Here is a 17,396-nt window from a genome sequence, read left to right as displayed (position 1 = left end):
CCAAAGTCATTAAGAACTATCTTCAGCATAAAGAAGAACAAGAAGTCCTGGAAGTGATGGTATGGCCCCCACAGAGCCCTGATCTCAACATCATCGAGTGTGTCTGGGATTACATGAAGAGACAGAAGGATGTGAGGAAGCCTACATCCACAGAAGATCTGTGGTTAGTTCTCCAAGATGTTTGGAACAACCTACCAGCAGAGTTCCTTCAAAAACTGTGTGCAAGTGTACCTAGAAGAATTGATGTTGTTTTGAAGGCAAATGGTGGTCACACCAAATATTGATTTGATTTAAATTTCTCTTTTGTTCATTCACTGCATTTTGTTGATTAATGAAAATAAATGATTAACACTGCCATTTTTGAAAGCATTCTTTGTTTACAGCATTTTTTCACACCTGCCTAAAACTTTTGCACAGTACTGTGTATATATATATATATATATATATATATATATATATATATATATATATATATATACACACACATACATATATATACAGTACATACATACACAATTATACACACATATATACATAATTATATGTACATATACACGTGCACACACTATATATACTGTATATAGTGGATAGTAATATATATATATAAAACAGTATATTGTGGAAGCCCACCCCAGGCACAGACAGGCAGACACCAATGGTTCAAACGTCCTCACAGGTGGCGCAGTGGTAGTGCTGCTGCTTTGCAGTAAGGAGACTGTGGAAGACTGTGGGTTCACTTCCCGGTTCCGCCCTATGTGGATAGCGCTTTGAGTACTGAGAAAAGCGCTATATATAAATGTAATGAATTATTATTATTAAACATCAACACACGTTTATTATACATATTTACAATACCGCACACAACCCGGTGCCCCTGCACCATACACCTCTCGCAATGCCTCTCTTCACTGCCTTCACTCCTCTCCTCCGAGCTCTGTCCTCTTCCACCCGACTCCAGCTGATGAATGGAGGGAGGCAGCCCCTTTTAAGTTCCCCCGGACGTGCTCCTGACGAGCTTCCTGCGGCACTTCCTGGTTTTCCTTCCGCTAGCACCTCCGGATGTGGCGGAAGTGCTGACGGCCAGGGCTTCTCAGGCGTTTGGGCGCGCCTGGCGGTGACCACGGGCCCCTATAGGGTTGAGCTTCCATTCTCCATTCCCGTGGTCCCCATACAAACCAAGGCAGCTGCCCTCTTGTGGTCCGGAGGAGACATAGTCCCTCTCCCAGTCCTTCCAGGCGTACCAGCTAGGTACCGCCCCCAGCCGCTTGCCACAATATATTTTTTTTAAATTTCAAGTTCATTTACCAGAATTGACAGGCAAACCCAACATGACTGGATGTTTACAGAGTAGTCCATCATAGACTTCATTCAAGCACAGTCACATTTACAGCCAGAAAAGTACTAATCAGAATTGAAATATGAAATTCAGCAGCATAGTGCTGGAAAAAAATGCAAAACATGTTAGGAAAAATAATCTTTATTTCATATCACAATCTAAAAAATAAACTGCCAAACATGAATAAGAACTAAATACATACAACAATGCAAATATTCACTGTTAAAGATGTAATTGGCTCATTGCTGGAAACAATAATAATGATAATTAACAATAATAATAATAATCATCATCTTATTGGACTAAGTCATAATGTACTTAAATGTTTTTTTGTTTTTTTTTTGGAAATGAAACACAGGGAATGAATATTACTCTTTAAAACTGATCAGCACTTTAAAGAATTAAATCATTGTTTCCCTTGATTTCTCTTACAGAAAAATCAGTTAAAAGTTAGTTTGTTGGAAGATGTGAAGATATCAGATCAATGATTATCATTTAATGGCAAACCATGCCAATAGCAACACATAGCACAAAACAAACATCAAAACCAGTTTTAATGAGGTAGTAGGGTCATTGGACAGATAAGAAGATTACCAAAGAGTATTGATCTTTGTTAGTACCCTGCTGACCTGGTTCATTATTTAACAAAAATAATTCTGTTATTTTGCTAATCACAAGTACAGCACAAACTTATTTGTAAACAAAACACAAACTTTGCCTATCCTTTTCTTTTTAAAAAAAAAAATCATTTTTACAGTAGAATTATCAACCTTCAGGACTCTGAAACACGAGCTTTCAATGCAAAGTCAGCACTCAATTTACGCATAATATCCCCGTGTTGCATACCTGATAGTTCATTTTTAGCAGTCTTGTAGTTTTCCTTGACAAAAGCTGCAAATGGTGTGAGTTTTCCCTCATTGGAAGACTGTTTCTTATTTGATGGATTCATCAGTATTAGCTTACCCTGGCAGAAAGCACACACAAAACGCTGAGTGTCCAGAGACTTGGAGTGACGGCCAATCCTGAAGGAGAGAAAAGATAAAGTTATAACTTTTATTGTATGTGCTTCTGTAATGGAGAATAATATCTAGCATATAGGTTGGTAACATTTACTATTAATGTCTAACAATATACATCTTTAAACAATTGTATCTAATTTTAAACTGCTAAAGGAAACTGGATAAATCAATTTGTTACCCCAACGTTTTGTTGATAAGAAGAGGATCATTGGGGACAGTTATGACTTTAATTACCTTTCTTTCTCATTTGTTTGAAACTACATCTGTATATTCTTTTGAAACTGAAGAAAATACTAATAAAGTTAGACTGAGTGGGCCGTTTCATGGTTGAGTTAAGGACAACAAAGCGACAATAAGAGGAGGCTTGCAAAGGCATGATTTCTGTCATCTTCCACCCTGAGAAGAGGAGGAGAAGCCATGCTGCCTGTCTCTGTCTAACCATTCAAATGCCTGCAGGAGTAAAGATCAGAATACATAAGCCAGACAGGCACCAGATACAAGTAATAAGCATATGAACACAAGATGAACCAGTACTTAAGTTGTAATGATATTTTTGTCACACTCATTTTACTTTATTATTTTAGGCATACTATCTACTGGGGATGTCAGATTGGATGTTGCTATTTAAATAGAATTTGAATTTAATAAAAAAAAAAATGTGACTGTTTTATTTGCACTGATTTTGGCATGGAGTTATTTCTGATGTGCTAAGCAAAGCTGCAGTATTTTACTTCACTTCCATAATCATCCTTTTCATAATTTTACTAATAAAAATAACAAGCTAACCATTTATAATATACAACCAGACCCTTAAACAATATAGTTTTTTGTACTTTTTTTTCTATCCCACTATTCTGCTCAACAAGAGTACTCATTGAAATTTTTCTAAATGCTTTTCCAGTACCCTAAAAGTGTCATTTTGCATCTGATTGCATCCCGTTCACTCTTAACATTAAACATTCAGGGATCTCAAGATTAAGACCTCCTCATTATAGCAAATGGAAAACAACTGTGATAATTCTGATTTTTTTTTTATTGCAACTAACATACTGAAGAGCCTTGTCAATATTAGCCAACATGCTGTGCCACACAATAAGTCTCCATTAAGCACAGCTGCTAGTTTGACACAAAATGCCTAAGACAATAAGTTGTGATCTTTATAGGGATGAAAAATCATGGAGGGTGGGAGTGTCCTGGGAAAGTTTTCATTTAAGTAAATAAATATATTTGTACTAAAGCGGTTTCTTTTTGGAGCCGTGACTCCTTTGGTTCTGGTGTTTCAGAAGCGCGTTGTAGGCGCCTTCGGTCATTGTTTTTATCTATGCAGTCTCGTTTTTGTTTTTCTATGGGTGTGTTGTTAGCTAGAAGTCATTTGCTGTTAGGAATCATAATTTAAACTTACTTTTAACACTGAATTACCTTAATGTGAATCAAATAAGCATCACTGACAGCTGCCACACTGAGAGCTGGCACAGTGGATTAGAGCACACTGACTGGTGGCACTGTGGAGTAGCTGACTGCTGTCACTGTCAGTAGTCACCACTACCTCAAGTTTAAATACATTAGACATATATAGATAGATGCCGCATTCACTGTGTTGCCCAGTCAACACGATAAGTCAGCGCGTCAGCCTTATTGCGAGTGGCAAAAGAGCCATTTAAACTAATACAGGAAAACGGGTTTTCTGATGAAAAAACAATAATGTTTAAAACAGTATCGTTTACATACAACAGATTTTGGCGAATTGTTTAAATGCAATTATTTATATCCATTTATATACTAATAATTATTAAATTAGTAATTATAAATTATAGCAATTATTAAATAATAATTATTATTATTATTAAAAAATCCTCCCATATAAGTAACATTTCGGGAACTGTCTTCTTCTATCTTCGAAACACATCTAGACTTCATCCTGTTCTTATGCAACACAGTATTTAAGTATTGGTTAATGCCCGAGTCACCTCACGTATAGATTACCGTAATGCTATTCTATCTGGCATCCCACAAAAACTTACCCATCGCTTACAACTTCTTCAAAATTCTGCTGCCAGGATAATATCCTGCTGTTCTAAATCCACTGAACATATTACACCGATTCTCTCTCAACTTCACTGGCTCCCTGTTAACTACAGAATACAATACTAAATACCGTTCTTAACATTTAAAGCTCTCCACAACCTCACTGGATCTCCTCCAGACTTACAGTTTGTCTCGCTCACTCAGATCCTGTAATTTGAGGGTATTCAGTCTGGCAATATGGTGCAGCCTTAGTTTGTGGAAGACAGACACAACTAAAGACATGAGCATAAATGTATACACATATATAATTATATATGTGTGTGTGCGTATATATACATGCCTATGTGGCAGAAGCATGTGCAAAGCTTCATCTTTCCGCCATTAATCACTTGTATTTCATTTACTTCAAAGTGACATCCAGCTGAACGATTGTCATTTTCTTTCGCGAAAGCAACGACTTGGAGCTTAAATTCTGCAGCGTAGGACTTGCATTGCGGCATGGTATCGGTAAGTGCAAAATTTTATCAATTAATTGTTCACGCTAAACTATAACTTCACTATAGAGTTGCAAAGGCCTACAGGGGCATGCCAAATTAGATGCTTTTATTTCAGATTGGTAAAGTCAGTAATGCCGCGGCTAATCTTAGGGTTTTAAAACATAAATGAGCATTTTCTGCAGCTTATAGAATGGGGCGGCCTATTGTTGGGGAAATACAGTAGTACTTACGTGTGCTTGCATCTGGTACACTGGTATTGGTATTTGTAGTTTATTTCATACGTGTGACATCTCGTCACCATTGGAAGTTCAGGGTGAGCGAGAGTAGACTTCTTGGCATAAAGCTTCCACAATGTCCCATGACCATCTCTCACACCATTAATAAGCCAAGTGGCTGCATGGCACATCTCATGAACAAGTGTGTCCCGCAAACGCTCTGCAAGGTAAAATAAATAAAAGTATTAGCTGATAACACAGTAAGGAAAAAACAGTGTACATTGCATTTTCTATTATCTCAATAAATATAATTAAATTATAAATAGAAAGTATGTATTTAAAGTAGTGTTTTTTGGTATTTAGTACACTGTATTAATCCCTAAAGGGAAACCATCTTTTCGCATGAGCTTTGGAGGTCAGAGCACAGGGTTATATATTAAATACAAGTAAAATGATGCCTGAAAATATGGAAGGTCAAAACAAACACGCAATAAAAAAGGTAAATTTCTTGGATTTTAATTTTAATAACAGCAACAATGTTGTTCCAGATTATACCATTGTTTCGACCTCTAATGAAAGCTACCTTTGTTGAACAATCAGTGGTTTCTGCTCTTCAACAGCTTTTCAGAATGTCTTTGAGCATTTTGAACACAAACACTCTTCAGCTATGCCTTTGGTTTTATTTGACGAGTCCTACGTTCAATTCAAAAATCACAGTACTATGAGAAAGCAGATGTACGCCGATAATTTGGGAAACACCTTCTTAATGAGATTTTTTAATGGAAAATGCATGCATTTTGCATGTTTTGAGAATAAGACTGAATAACTTTTTTCCTTGTTTTTTCCCATCATTTTATTTATTTATTTATTATTTTTACATCATTTGTCGTTGAGCAGCGTTGGTTACACTTGGGTTCTATTATATCATAAACATATTTTCTGTCTATTCTTCATGAAAAAAACGAGAATAATTTTTTTCCCCCTCGGCCTTCAACTACAAATTGCATGGGTTTAAAAAAAAAACAACAACAAAAAAACACCACTTTTGGGTGGAGTGCTTCATTAAGGAATTATTTACACTAATCTAATAATAACCATGTACTTTCTCCCAGGTGAACTTAGTCCTTTCTATGTCAACTTTGATGGATGAACTCAGTGTTTTCAACTCATACTTTCATCACGATAAACTTCCTTCCATGAGACTGTATGCTTCAGTGCATGATTTGTAATTCTTAATTTCCTTGGATGATCTAAATAGGATTTTTTTTTTTCTTTTTTTTAAAGTCAACATCCATATTTTAATTATCGGACTAAGAGAATCTGTGAAGCCCATCCTTTAATCAACTTCAAAAAGACAACAATTATCCCTGTGCTAAAGAAAACAAAAATGGACATTGATAATTACTGGTTGCACCCGCGCTATAATGAAATACTTTGAGAGAAGTCTTCTTCTTTCAGCTGCTCCTGTTAGGGGTCACCACAGCAGGTCATCTTTTTCCATATCTTCGTGTCCTCTGCATCTTGCTTTGTCACATCCACCACCTGCATGTCATCTCTCACCATATCCATAAACCTCCTCTTAGGCATTCTTCTTTTACTCTTACCAGGCAGCCCCCATCCTTAACATCCTTCTCCCTATATACCCAGCATCTCTCCTCTGCACATGTCCAAACCAACATAATAACTGAAAAGGGAACAGCACAGACAGTTTGGACCACCTCTAATCTGTATATCATCACAACAGGTCTAATGAGAATTTAATATCCCTCTTTCACCTCATGCCATCCTGGCACACCTGTTAATAAAAATCCCCTTTGCAAGAATACAGTTTATTGACTAAGGGTCAATATTTATCTTCATTGAACCACCAAAGATGACCACCTAACTCCTTGACTTGGTTCCATCTTCCGCAAATTAATTGTAGAATTCAACTGGCAGACTCCAACATGTGGTAAACAACAGCATTATTTTCTTCATTATGTTCCAAGTTCTCTGCTGTAGTCCTTACTCACCCATGACTATATGGTGAAACAAATTTCGAGCTCCATTATTAAATTTGTTGAACACCACCATTGTAAGCCTAATCACCAACAATGACAATAGTCTCTCTCTTAATTTATAAAAAAAAAGAAAAAAAAAAAAGAAAAACAAACACCCCCCCACCCCTAAGACCTGGTCATAGACTTCAGTAAAATGGACGAAGACCATTTATGTCAGGGTATGCTGGGGAAAGGGTCAGCAACTTCAAAACTCCACTATAGTCAAGAAAATTCACTAACACATTTACTTCCTTAGATGGATCTCAAAGCATTACAGAGGGTGGTCAACAAGAAACAGAATATCACTGTCACTAAGCTCCCTTCAGTCCAGGAAGTACATAACACATGCTACCTTCTAAATTGAATAGTATTTTAAAAGACCTCAGTCTTTCTGCGCAGTCACTTTTCTCCCACCTCAATTTCAAATGGTACAGGATCATTAGCACCCACACTATCAGATTCTGAGATAATTTTTATCCATGAGATTATTTAACAGCTACTTATATCGAGAAATGTATGATTGCTTATATCACTTTACCTGCTGAATCACATACTTTATCCGAGAGTTCTATCCGGGCATATCGTTGTCCGTCAGTACCTTTCCGTTGTCCTGTAACACAGTAACCTGATGTTTTTGTCATCTTTTTATTCCATGTTACTTCCATGTTTTCAGGGAGCTGGAAAAATGTAAAAGGAATAGCACAATAAAACCAGAACCTGCAGTCTTTCATTGAGTTATATGTAGAGAAGACATGGAGAAGAAAAGAAGTAGCACTGAATATAAATATACCTTGAATCAATTTAAAAGTATTAATAGTCAAAAATAACACAAAGGTCTCACTTTTGTGAATAATAGTTTTTAGTAGTGCAGAAAAAAAAAAAAATGTACACATTCTCAAGAACACATGATGAACTGAAGTATTATTTACAGTCTGAAATAATTTCTGTTTAGAAAAACGTTATGAATCAATCCACATACCAACCTTATTTTGAAATATGCTAGAATTATACAGAACAAACAGAGACTTGGTTAGCTCCTCTCGTTTCTTTTTAAAGTTTTTGGTGTAATCAAAACTTGAATCAGAGAGATCCTGTAGGAAACATCCTGGGATTGAACATTTAACTCCCCTAAAAGCAAAGGTCAGTAAATTAAAAAAAAATTGTAAAGCATATATTTAGATTTTCTCTTTTGGTGTTGTATTGTTCAATGAGGTTTACTTTTAAATATTAAAGAGTAAACAAATAACTATTTTGACATTAAACCTTCTTAAGCTTACACTTTAAAACTGAAGGTGCTCCTGACAAACAGGTATTAAAATTAAGAAGCAGTTCAGAAATTTAACTAAATTATATATTAAAATTTTTTTGTAAAGTATGTTGTTTGTCCCAAATACTGTATATAAAGCTTGGTGCCCAATACTCATGTTCACTATCACGGTTTGTACTCTAGGCCAGGTACAGGAATTCAAAATCACTTGGACTGCTTTTATATTAACATTGTACTGTACTTTCTAATAGTGGTATGACTAACTTGTTTTTTCTTAATTTAGTTTTTCTTTCAGCTGAAGCAAAAATGGTAGCACAAAAACAAAAATATTTTGTTTTAAACTAAACTGCTCTCTTCAAATAGAAATGCACAGATTGATGTAGAAAAGTACATTACGCATATATTTAAAGAGTTACCTGCTCCGTGGTTAGAATATGATAAAGTAATTGGCAAAAAAAAACAAAAAAAAAAACAAATAGCTGGATGAAAAAAGAAACAAAATCAATCCACAGAATAAAGATTTAGGTAGAAGTCACACATCTCTGGAGAAACTAATTTTCTGTAATGCCTATTGTATCTTACAACATCTAAAGATTCACAAACAGATTTTTGGCATTAACCAGTTAATTGAGACCTTGTGAGCTTACTAACAACTGAAATGACGAGATATTAAAATACACTAAAATAAACATTTGAATCATCTTACCTAATCCAAATCAGGGCTATAGGGAGCAGAAGCTCTTAACCTACTGCGACTACATTAAGAACAAAGCAAAAACTGATGGGAAATCAGTTCATTATAAAACACACTTATACACTCACCAACACTGGGCCAACTAAAAATCATTCATCAACCTGACTTCTATATCTTCTGTATCTGCAAATTAGCATACTCACAGAAAATCCATGCAATCAGGGGAAGAATGTAAAGACTTTTGAGAGTCAGTGCTCAGAATGTTATTTAAAACCAAACCTCTTGAGATTTTAAGGGCACAATCATCTCACTTTCTCCATATTCATCCATCCATCCATTATCCACCACTTATCAGAGGTTGGGTCACTGGGGCAGCAGCCCAAGCAGGGAAGCCCAGACCTCCCTCTCCCTGGCCACCTCCTCCAGCACATCTGGGAGGACTCTCGAGGCGTTCCAAGGCCAGCCAGGAGATATAATTCCTCCAGCGTGTCCTGGGTCTGCCCCGTGGCCTTCTCCCAGTGGGGCATGCCCAGAACAACCCCCCAGGGATTTTGTTTAAAAAATACAAAAATTAAAAGTAGGCTACCATAAAAGTCTTACAAATTAGACCAAAAGAATCAGAAATTTAAGTTTTGCTACTGTTAATACTGATTAAGTTTAGCTTTATTGTGCCCTTAAACTGTAATAAAGGATATTATGTCCTCAATACTAGAGCAAAGCTAAACTATTAATGTAACAGCAGCTGTTGCATTACAGCACACAGACAATTTTTTTAAATTTATCCCAAAATATATTGGAAATTCTCAGTGTTTATGGAGCATTAGGAATAACGTTTAAAACCTTGTATTTGCATTTTCTTTTCTGCTCAAAATTAGCATACTGCGGTACAGCACAAATCCATACCTGTCCCGTGAAGGCTTTTTCTCACTCTGACTTATACCAAATTTTCTTACAGTGAGGTGAACTGGAGTCTGACTGGAAGAAAACTCTGTACTTGGTGGTGCAGATATGGGTGTAGAGATTTTATTCGGTTTCTTTGTCTTCGGGTATCCTTCAGGCTTCCTATTTTTGTCCTTTAAGATTTCTGAAACCAATGCCAACAAATTAAATTAAAATACATCTGAATTAAGGTTAGGGTTGGGCAAAAGCAAACAAGTAAAACAACTACTGCAGTATTCATTATTTGAAATACTTTTAGGCAATCTAAACCAATGTACTGCTGTTTCTATATACTGTACAAGCATTGAACACAAGCTCTATGTAAATTAAAAATTATTTGCTAAAAATACCAACAGTATAGTAGCAGCAACATCCTTTTGCAGCAGTTATTTTTGCTTGCAGTACAGCTACATGTTTTCACACTACAGAAAGTAATCATGCTACAATAATAGTTATAGTTAGCAACTTTATGGTAAAATGGTGTGAATGACATGGTCACTCTAAACAGAATTTTATTCCTCCAGAGTTGCATGCTGTTACTATTGGGTATTGCTTTGATAATATATTTTTAGAAAAAAGTAGTAGTTAATAAGTAACTAAATTTCAATGTTGCTGTATAAAAACAGCTGATATTAGACACTTAAACTATTACCATCTTTGCTTGGAGTTTTTGCAACTGTTGAGCTACATCTGAAACCTTGATTCTTCTGTCTTATTCTTTCCATTAGTGATGCCATCTCTTCCTCAGAGTTTCCAGAGCTGTCAGTGGCATGAAAGAATTTCTTTCCATAATGGACTGATGCAGATTCGCATTTATTCTCTTTTTGAAGCAAATCTTTCCAATCTTTGGTTACTTCATTACTGGAAAGGGCTTTACCTTTGACAAGACCTGAATTCACATCCCCAAGAGGTAGCTTTTCTGTTGGACTTGTGCTAGTCTTAAAATTTAAAGAATCTTTAAAACTACTGGTCCTTGAATTAGATTGTATTTTGCTGTGACGTGACCTCCACGTTGACTTTATTATAATCCCATCATCTTCACTATCACTACTGTCGAGAAAGACAGGTGAACTAAAAGATTCAGGCTTCTCCTTTGATCGCATTTGACTGGCTGGTGTACTTCTAAGACCTTAAGAAAAGAAAAATAAACTTAAAACCTTAAGTCAACAAAAGCATCACATATTGGAGATGAAGAAAAGGAAGAAAACAAAATATCTTTAATCTGACATCCATATGGTAGCCCAGAGGTATCACATGGATTAAAGTTGTATAATGAAACTATAAAAGACTGAAAGGCATATAGCCTTCCTTTAGTGGTTTTCCTTCTATGGGAATCAAGAAGTAATGGAGTACAGTATGAAAGTGATATGCCATCTAATCAATTCAACTGTAAACTAAAATAAAGCATGAATGTACGTGGAAAAATTAAGCATCTCTGCCCTAAAAGACGTAAAAACGGGGAAAAAAAAAAAAACACTATCGTTATGGACCATCTGTTTCTACTTATTTTCTTATATATTTTCAAGTTCATATTAAACTATATTTCTCTCGTGACAACAGAAAAATTAACAGATGATCCAATAGTCAACCAGAGGTCTGTGTTCTGTATTTTTTTTCTCTCTCTAATAAAATGTTCATAAAAAGCGCATTAGGATTTCAGTCTGCCCCAGATGCTGCCAGGGTAGGTTTGGGCTATCTTCCACTATCTGAACGAAAATGCATCTTATGAAAGAAAATTAATTTTATACCAAATATACTTAAGTGCATCCTAACTAACGGACAGGATCGTGTGTGAAATCAAATCTATTTACAGTGGTGTGAAAAACTATTTGCCCCCTTCCTGATTTCTTATTCTTTTGCATGTTTGTCACACAAAATGTTTCTGATCATCAAACACATTTAACCATTAGTCAAATATAACACAAGTAAACACAAAATGCAGTTTGTAAATGGTGGTTTTTATTATTTAGGGAGAAAAAAAAATCCAAACCTACATGGCCCTGTGTGAAAAAGTAATTGCCCCCTGAACCTAATAACTGGTTGGGCCACCCTTAGCAGCAATATCTGCAATCAAGCGTTTGCGATAACTTGCAATGAGTCTTTTACAGCGCTCTGGAGGAATTTTGGCCCACTCATCTTTGCAAAATTGTTGTAATTCAGCTTTATTTGAGGGTTTTCTAGCATGAACCGCCTTTTTAAGGTCATGCCATAGCATCTCAATTGGATTCAGGTCAGGACTTTGACTAGGCCACTCCAAAGTCTTCATTTTGTTTTTCTTCAGTCATTCAGAGGTGGATTTGCTGGTGTGTTTTGGGTCATTGTCCTGTTGCAGCACCCAAGATCGCTTCAGCTTGAGTTGACGAACAGATGGCCGGACATTCTCCTTCAGGATTTTTTGGTAGACAGTAGAATTCATGGTTCCATCTATCACAGCAAGCCTTCCAGGTCCTGAAGCAGCAAAACAACCCCAGACCATCACACTACCACCACCATATTTTACTGTTGGTATGATGTTCTTTTTCTGAAATGCTGTGTTCCTTTTACGCCAGATGTAACGGGACATTTGCCTTCCAAAAAGTTCAACTTTTGTCTCATCGGTCCACAAGGTATTTTCCCAAAAGTCTTGGCAATCATTGAGATGTTTCTTAGCAAAATTGAGACGAGCCCTAATGTTCTTTTTGCTTAACAGTGGTTTGCGTCTTGGACATCTGCCATGCAGGCCGTTTTTTCCCAGTCTCTTTCTTATGGTGGAGTCATGAACACTGACCTTAATTGAGGCAAGTGAGGCCTGCAGTTCTCTAGACGTTGTCCTGGGGTCTTTTGTGACCTCTTGGATGAGTCGTCTCTGCGCTCTTGGGGTAATTTTGGTCGGCCGGCCACTCCTGGGAAGGTTCACCACTGTTCCATGTTTTTGCCATTTGTGGATAATGGCTCTCACTGTGGTTCGCTGGAGTCCCAAAGCTTTAGAAATGGCTTTATAACCTTTACCAGACTGATAGATCTCAATTACTTCTGTTCTCATTTGTTCCTGAATTTCTTTGGATCTTGGCATGATGTCTAGTTTTTGAGGTGCTTTTGGTCTACTTCTCTGTGTCAGGCAGCTCCTATTTAAGTGATTTCTTGATTGAAACAGGTGTGGCAGTAATCAGGCCTGGGGGTGGCTACGGAAATTGAACTCAGGTGTGATACACCACAGTTAGGTTATTTTTTAACAAGGGGGCAATTACTTTTTCACACAGGGCCATGTAGGTTTGGATTTTTTTTCTCCCTAAATAATAAAAACCATCATTTAAAAACTGCATTTTGTGTTTACTTGTGTTATATTTGACTAATGGTTAAATGTGTTTGATGATCAGAAACATTTTGTGTGACAAACATGCAAAAGAATAAGAAATCAGGAAGGGGGCAAATAGTTTTTCACACCACTGTAAATCAGGCAAGACAAATACTGGCAGATTGTGTGTAATTTGGAGGTACAAATGGAGAGATAAGTGGTCACTAATATTTGGTGTAGCAAACACTATGGTATTTTCATGAATCCTTTGACAACTACAAAGTCACAGTTGCTATATCTATTTATTGTTGTTTTTTGTGTACATATTATTAAAATCCATCATACTGCTCAGTCTCCAAATGATACGTTACCACTTTACTGAAAGAAGAGAAAAATAAAAACATTCCTAAAATGTATTTCACTTAGGCAATTTAAAAACAACCACATAATACAAGAGACAACTTACACTGTCTGTTCTACAGTGAAGATGCTTTGCAAGGAGTCTTCCATAAACTTAAGAAATGCTTTAGAAGCCATATGTCATTACTCACCTTTCTTCCCAGAGGCAAAGTTTTTCTTTGTTAAAACGAAGTCTTCATCGGATGATGAATTTACAATAAAATCTTTCAGGCTAGTATTAAAAAGACAAATAATTGTTCTGATAAAATAACCATATAATAATGATAAATAGTACTACCAAAAGTATAAATAAATTATGAGCAAAATAAAAAAAAAATTACATTTATCAGATTGCCTTTACTGCATAATCAATTCGTTATGATGTTTGACTTGCCTACCTTTTAGCACTATTACATTCCATCAGAGGAGCAGATTTATTCTTAGGAGTTTTCACTTGTCGCAGAACTGCAGGTAACAAACCAATTCAGAAAGAAAAGAAATTAATAAAGCTTTTGTATTAAAAATACAGTGCATCCGGAAAGTATTCACAGCACATCACTTTTTCCACATTTTGTTATGTTACAGCCTTATTCCAGAATGGATTAAATTAATTTTTTTCCTCAGAATTCTACACACAACACCCCATAATGACAATGTGAAAAAAGTTTACTTGATGTTTTTGCAAATTTATTAAAAATAAAAAAAATTGAGAAAGCACATGTACATAAGTATACACAGCCTTTGCCGTGAAGCTTGAAATTGAGCTGAGGTGCATCCTGTTTCCCCTGATCATCCTTGAGATGTTTCTGCAGCTTAATTGGAGTCCACTTGTGGTAAATTCAGTTGACTGGACATGATTTGGAAAGGCACACACCTGTCTATATAAGGTCCCACAGTTGACAGTTCATGTTGGAGCACAAACCAAGCATGAAGTCAAAGGAATTGTCTGTAGACCTCCGAGACAGGATTGTCCCGAGGCACAAATCTGGGGAAGGTTACAGAAAAATTTCTGCTGCTTTGAAGGTCCCAATGAGCACAGTGGCCTCCATCATCCGTAAGTGTAAGAAGTTCGAAACCACCAGGACTCTTCCTAGAGCTGGCCGGCCATCTAAACTGAGCGATCGGGGGAGAAGGGCCTTAGTCAGGGAGGAACCCGATGGTCACTCTGTCAGAGCTCCAGAGGTCCTCTGTGGAGAGAGGAGAACCTTCCAGAAGGACAACCATCTCTGCAGCAATCCACCAATCAGGCCTGTATGGCAGAGTGGCCAGACAGAAGCCACTCCTTAGTAAAAGGCACATGGCAGCCTGCCTGGAGTTTGCCAAAAGACACCTGAAGGACTCTCAGACCATGAGAAAGAAAATTCTCTGGTCTGATGAGACAAAGATTGAACTCTTTGGTGTGAATGCCAGGCGTCACATTTGGAGGAAACCTGGCACCATCCCTACAGAGAAGCATGGTGGTGGCAGCATCATGCTGTGGGGATGTTTTTCAGCGGCAGGAACTGGGAGACTAGTCAGGATAAATGGAAAGATGACTGCAGCAATGTACAGAGACATCCTGAATGAAAACCTGCTCCAGAGCGCTCTTGACCTCAGACTGGGGTGACGGTTCATCTTTCAGCAGGACAACGACCCTAAGCACACAGCCAACATATCACAGGAGTGGCTTCAGGATAACTCTGTGAATGTCCTTGAGTGGCCCAGCCAGAGCCCAGACTTGAATCCGATTGAACATCTCTGGAGAGATCTTAAAATGGCTGTGCACCGACACTTCCCATCCAACCTGATGGAGCTTGAGAGGTGCTGCAAAGAGGAATGGGCGAAACTGGCCAAGGATAGGTGTGCCAAGCTTGTGGCATCATATTCAAAAAGACTTGAGGCTGTAATTGCTGCCAAAGGTGCATCGACAAAGTATTGAGCAAAGGCTATGAATATTTATGTACATGTGATTTCTTAGTTTTTTTATTTTTAATAAATTTGCAAAAACCTCAAGTAAACTTTTTTCATGTTGTCATTATGGGGTGTTGTGTGTAGAATTCTGAGGAAAAAAATGAATTTAATCCATTTTGGAATAAGGCCGTAACATAACAAAAGGTGGAAAAAGTGATGCGCTGTGAATACTTTCCGGATGCACTGTAACTGCAAAAAATCCATCCTCTAAACTTTCAACCAGCTGTATCGCTAATATGAAGTTGCTTACTTCAGTAACACATAATAGCATTCAACTGAATGAAGGCTGCTTAAAAACAAATATATAGAAAGCGGAGACAAAACTATGGTGAAGATGACTGTAACCTTTAATTGAATGGTAGCCTGTTATTGTGTTCTATCTACTGGCACTTAGTTAAACTGTGGCTTCTGCACTCTATGGCTCCTAAACATGGTTAATGTTTCTTTTTTTGTCTTTAGAAATGTGTGTCCAGTATGAAGGACTCTCCACTAAAGAAACTGCACAAGAAACAGGTGCAAAGGCAGAATGACACTGGCAAAATGAAAAGTTTATGTTGCTAGAACCTGTGAGTCATGGTGCCCTGGAAGCACAACAGTTAGGGGCAACAATAGTGTCCTAGTTGGAAACATGCTGTGTTCCTCCTGAAAGCTAGAAAGCAGGCAGCACAGCAAATACACTCTAACGAGAGTCCAGCATAGCATAGTAAGAGTGGCAGTGGAGGACCAGCAATAGGTCAGAGGATCGCCAGCCCTTTATGTGGAAATGGACTGCAAACAGATGGAAAAAAAAAAAAAAAATGGGACTCTGCTCCAACAAACTGAAACACTTCATGGACTATACAGGATTTAATTAAAAAGAAAAAAAAAATATATATCTCCAATTTTATTTCTTACAGTCCGTAAAGTGGGCGTGTCAGACTCTAAAGATAAAAAGTTAATAATAGAAGACAATAAACTGGAATACGGTTGCTCAAACTGACACAGTAAGCTGATACAAGTTAATCAAAAAAGTACTATAAATGCATTAGCCAAAGGGGGGGAAAAAAAAAAATCACATTTGACTCACAATCTTCAAAGTTCTCATCACTCTCTGAACTAATAACAGCAATCCTGGGACTGAAATGAGATAAAGAATAATTAGTTAGACTCTATCCAGTTTTCCATGTAGGATGCAGGTTTGAATAGAACACTGTACCACAAACTGGTCAACCACATAATTATAAAACCAGCTGAGTACTGAATATGATCATTTTAAAAATAGATATGATTGTATTTAAACTTACTCTTCCTCCTTTTCTGACTGGCACTTGTGATGAGGTTTGTTTCTGGAAGCCTTCTGTTCAGTCTTTGTGAACACAACTGTAATAAAGCAGGAATTTAAAAAACATTTTATCCACAAACAAAAAGGAAATTTGTTTTTTTGAAAATATTTATGTAATGCAGGAAACAACTATGTTACACTAAAATTAACATGCATAATAAAGTGTGGTATATATTAAATGACCTTCAGCAATGTTTATACCCATTAATTAAATGGAATTATTTTCAGCAAAAAAGTTACATTGAAGCTGTTTTGATTTCTTTTCTGAGGGAAGGATCCACAATTTGAAACATTTAAAACAAGTGTTTGTGTTTTTCTCTTCCAGGGCACTATGTCTGCTTCTTACCCAACTAATCTGGAAGGTTGTCTTAATATTTGATGTTTTCGCCCACCCATTTTTTGTAACTTGCTTATCTACTGT

The 17,396-nt window shown here is 36.8% G+C and overlaps 1 protein-coding gene across 3 annotated transcripts in view; it reads right to left on the bottom strand.

The window, feature by feature from the left end:
- Positions 1-2,076: 2,076 nt before the first annotated feature.
- Positions 2,077-17,396, bottom strand: part of gcna (germ cell nuclear acidic peptidase) — an 816,449-nt gene continuing 801,129 nt past the window's right edge. For all 3 annotated transcript variants that reach the window (XM_051934817.1, XM_028816034.2, XM_028816035.2), the window contains 10 exons: positions 16,938-17,013; positions 16,721-16,770; positions 14,103-14,169; positions 13,857-13,936; positions 10,684-11,160; positions 9,996-10,176; positions 8,115-8,259; positions 7,670-7,808; positions 5,108-5,312; positions 2,077-2,358 (listed from right to left, as the gene is read on the bottom strand). In XM_051934817.1, the coding sequence (XP_051790777.1) occupies positions 2,109-2,358; positions 5,108-5,312; positions 7,670-7,808; positions 8,115-8,259; positions 9,996-10,176; positions 10,684-11,160; positions 13,857-13,936; positions 14,103-14,169; positions 16,721-16,770; positions 16,938-17,013 (1,670 nt within the window). In that variant the 3' untranslated portion in view covers positions 2,077-2,108. The remainder of the gene's footprint in view (positions 2,359-5,107; positions 5,313-7,669; positions 7,809-8,114; positions 8,260-9,995; positions 10,177-10,683; positions 11,161-13,856; positions 13,937-14,102; positions 14,170-16,720; positions 16,771-16,937; positions 17,014-17,396) is intronic.

This window comes from Erpetoichthys calabaricus, chromosome 12, assembly GCF_900747795.2.
Source record: "Erpetoichthys calabaricus chromosome 12, fErpCal1.3, whole genome shotgun sequence".
Taxonomy (NCBI): Eukaryota; Metazoa; Chordata; class Cladistia; order Polypteriformes; family Polypteridae; genus Erpetoichthys; species Erpetoichthys calabaricus.
This window is presented reverse-complemented; position numbering and strand designations above follow the sequence as displayed.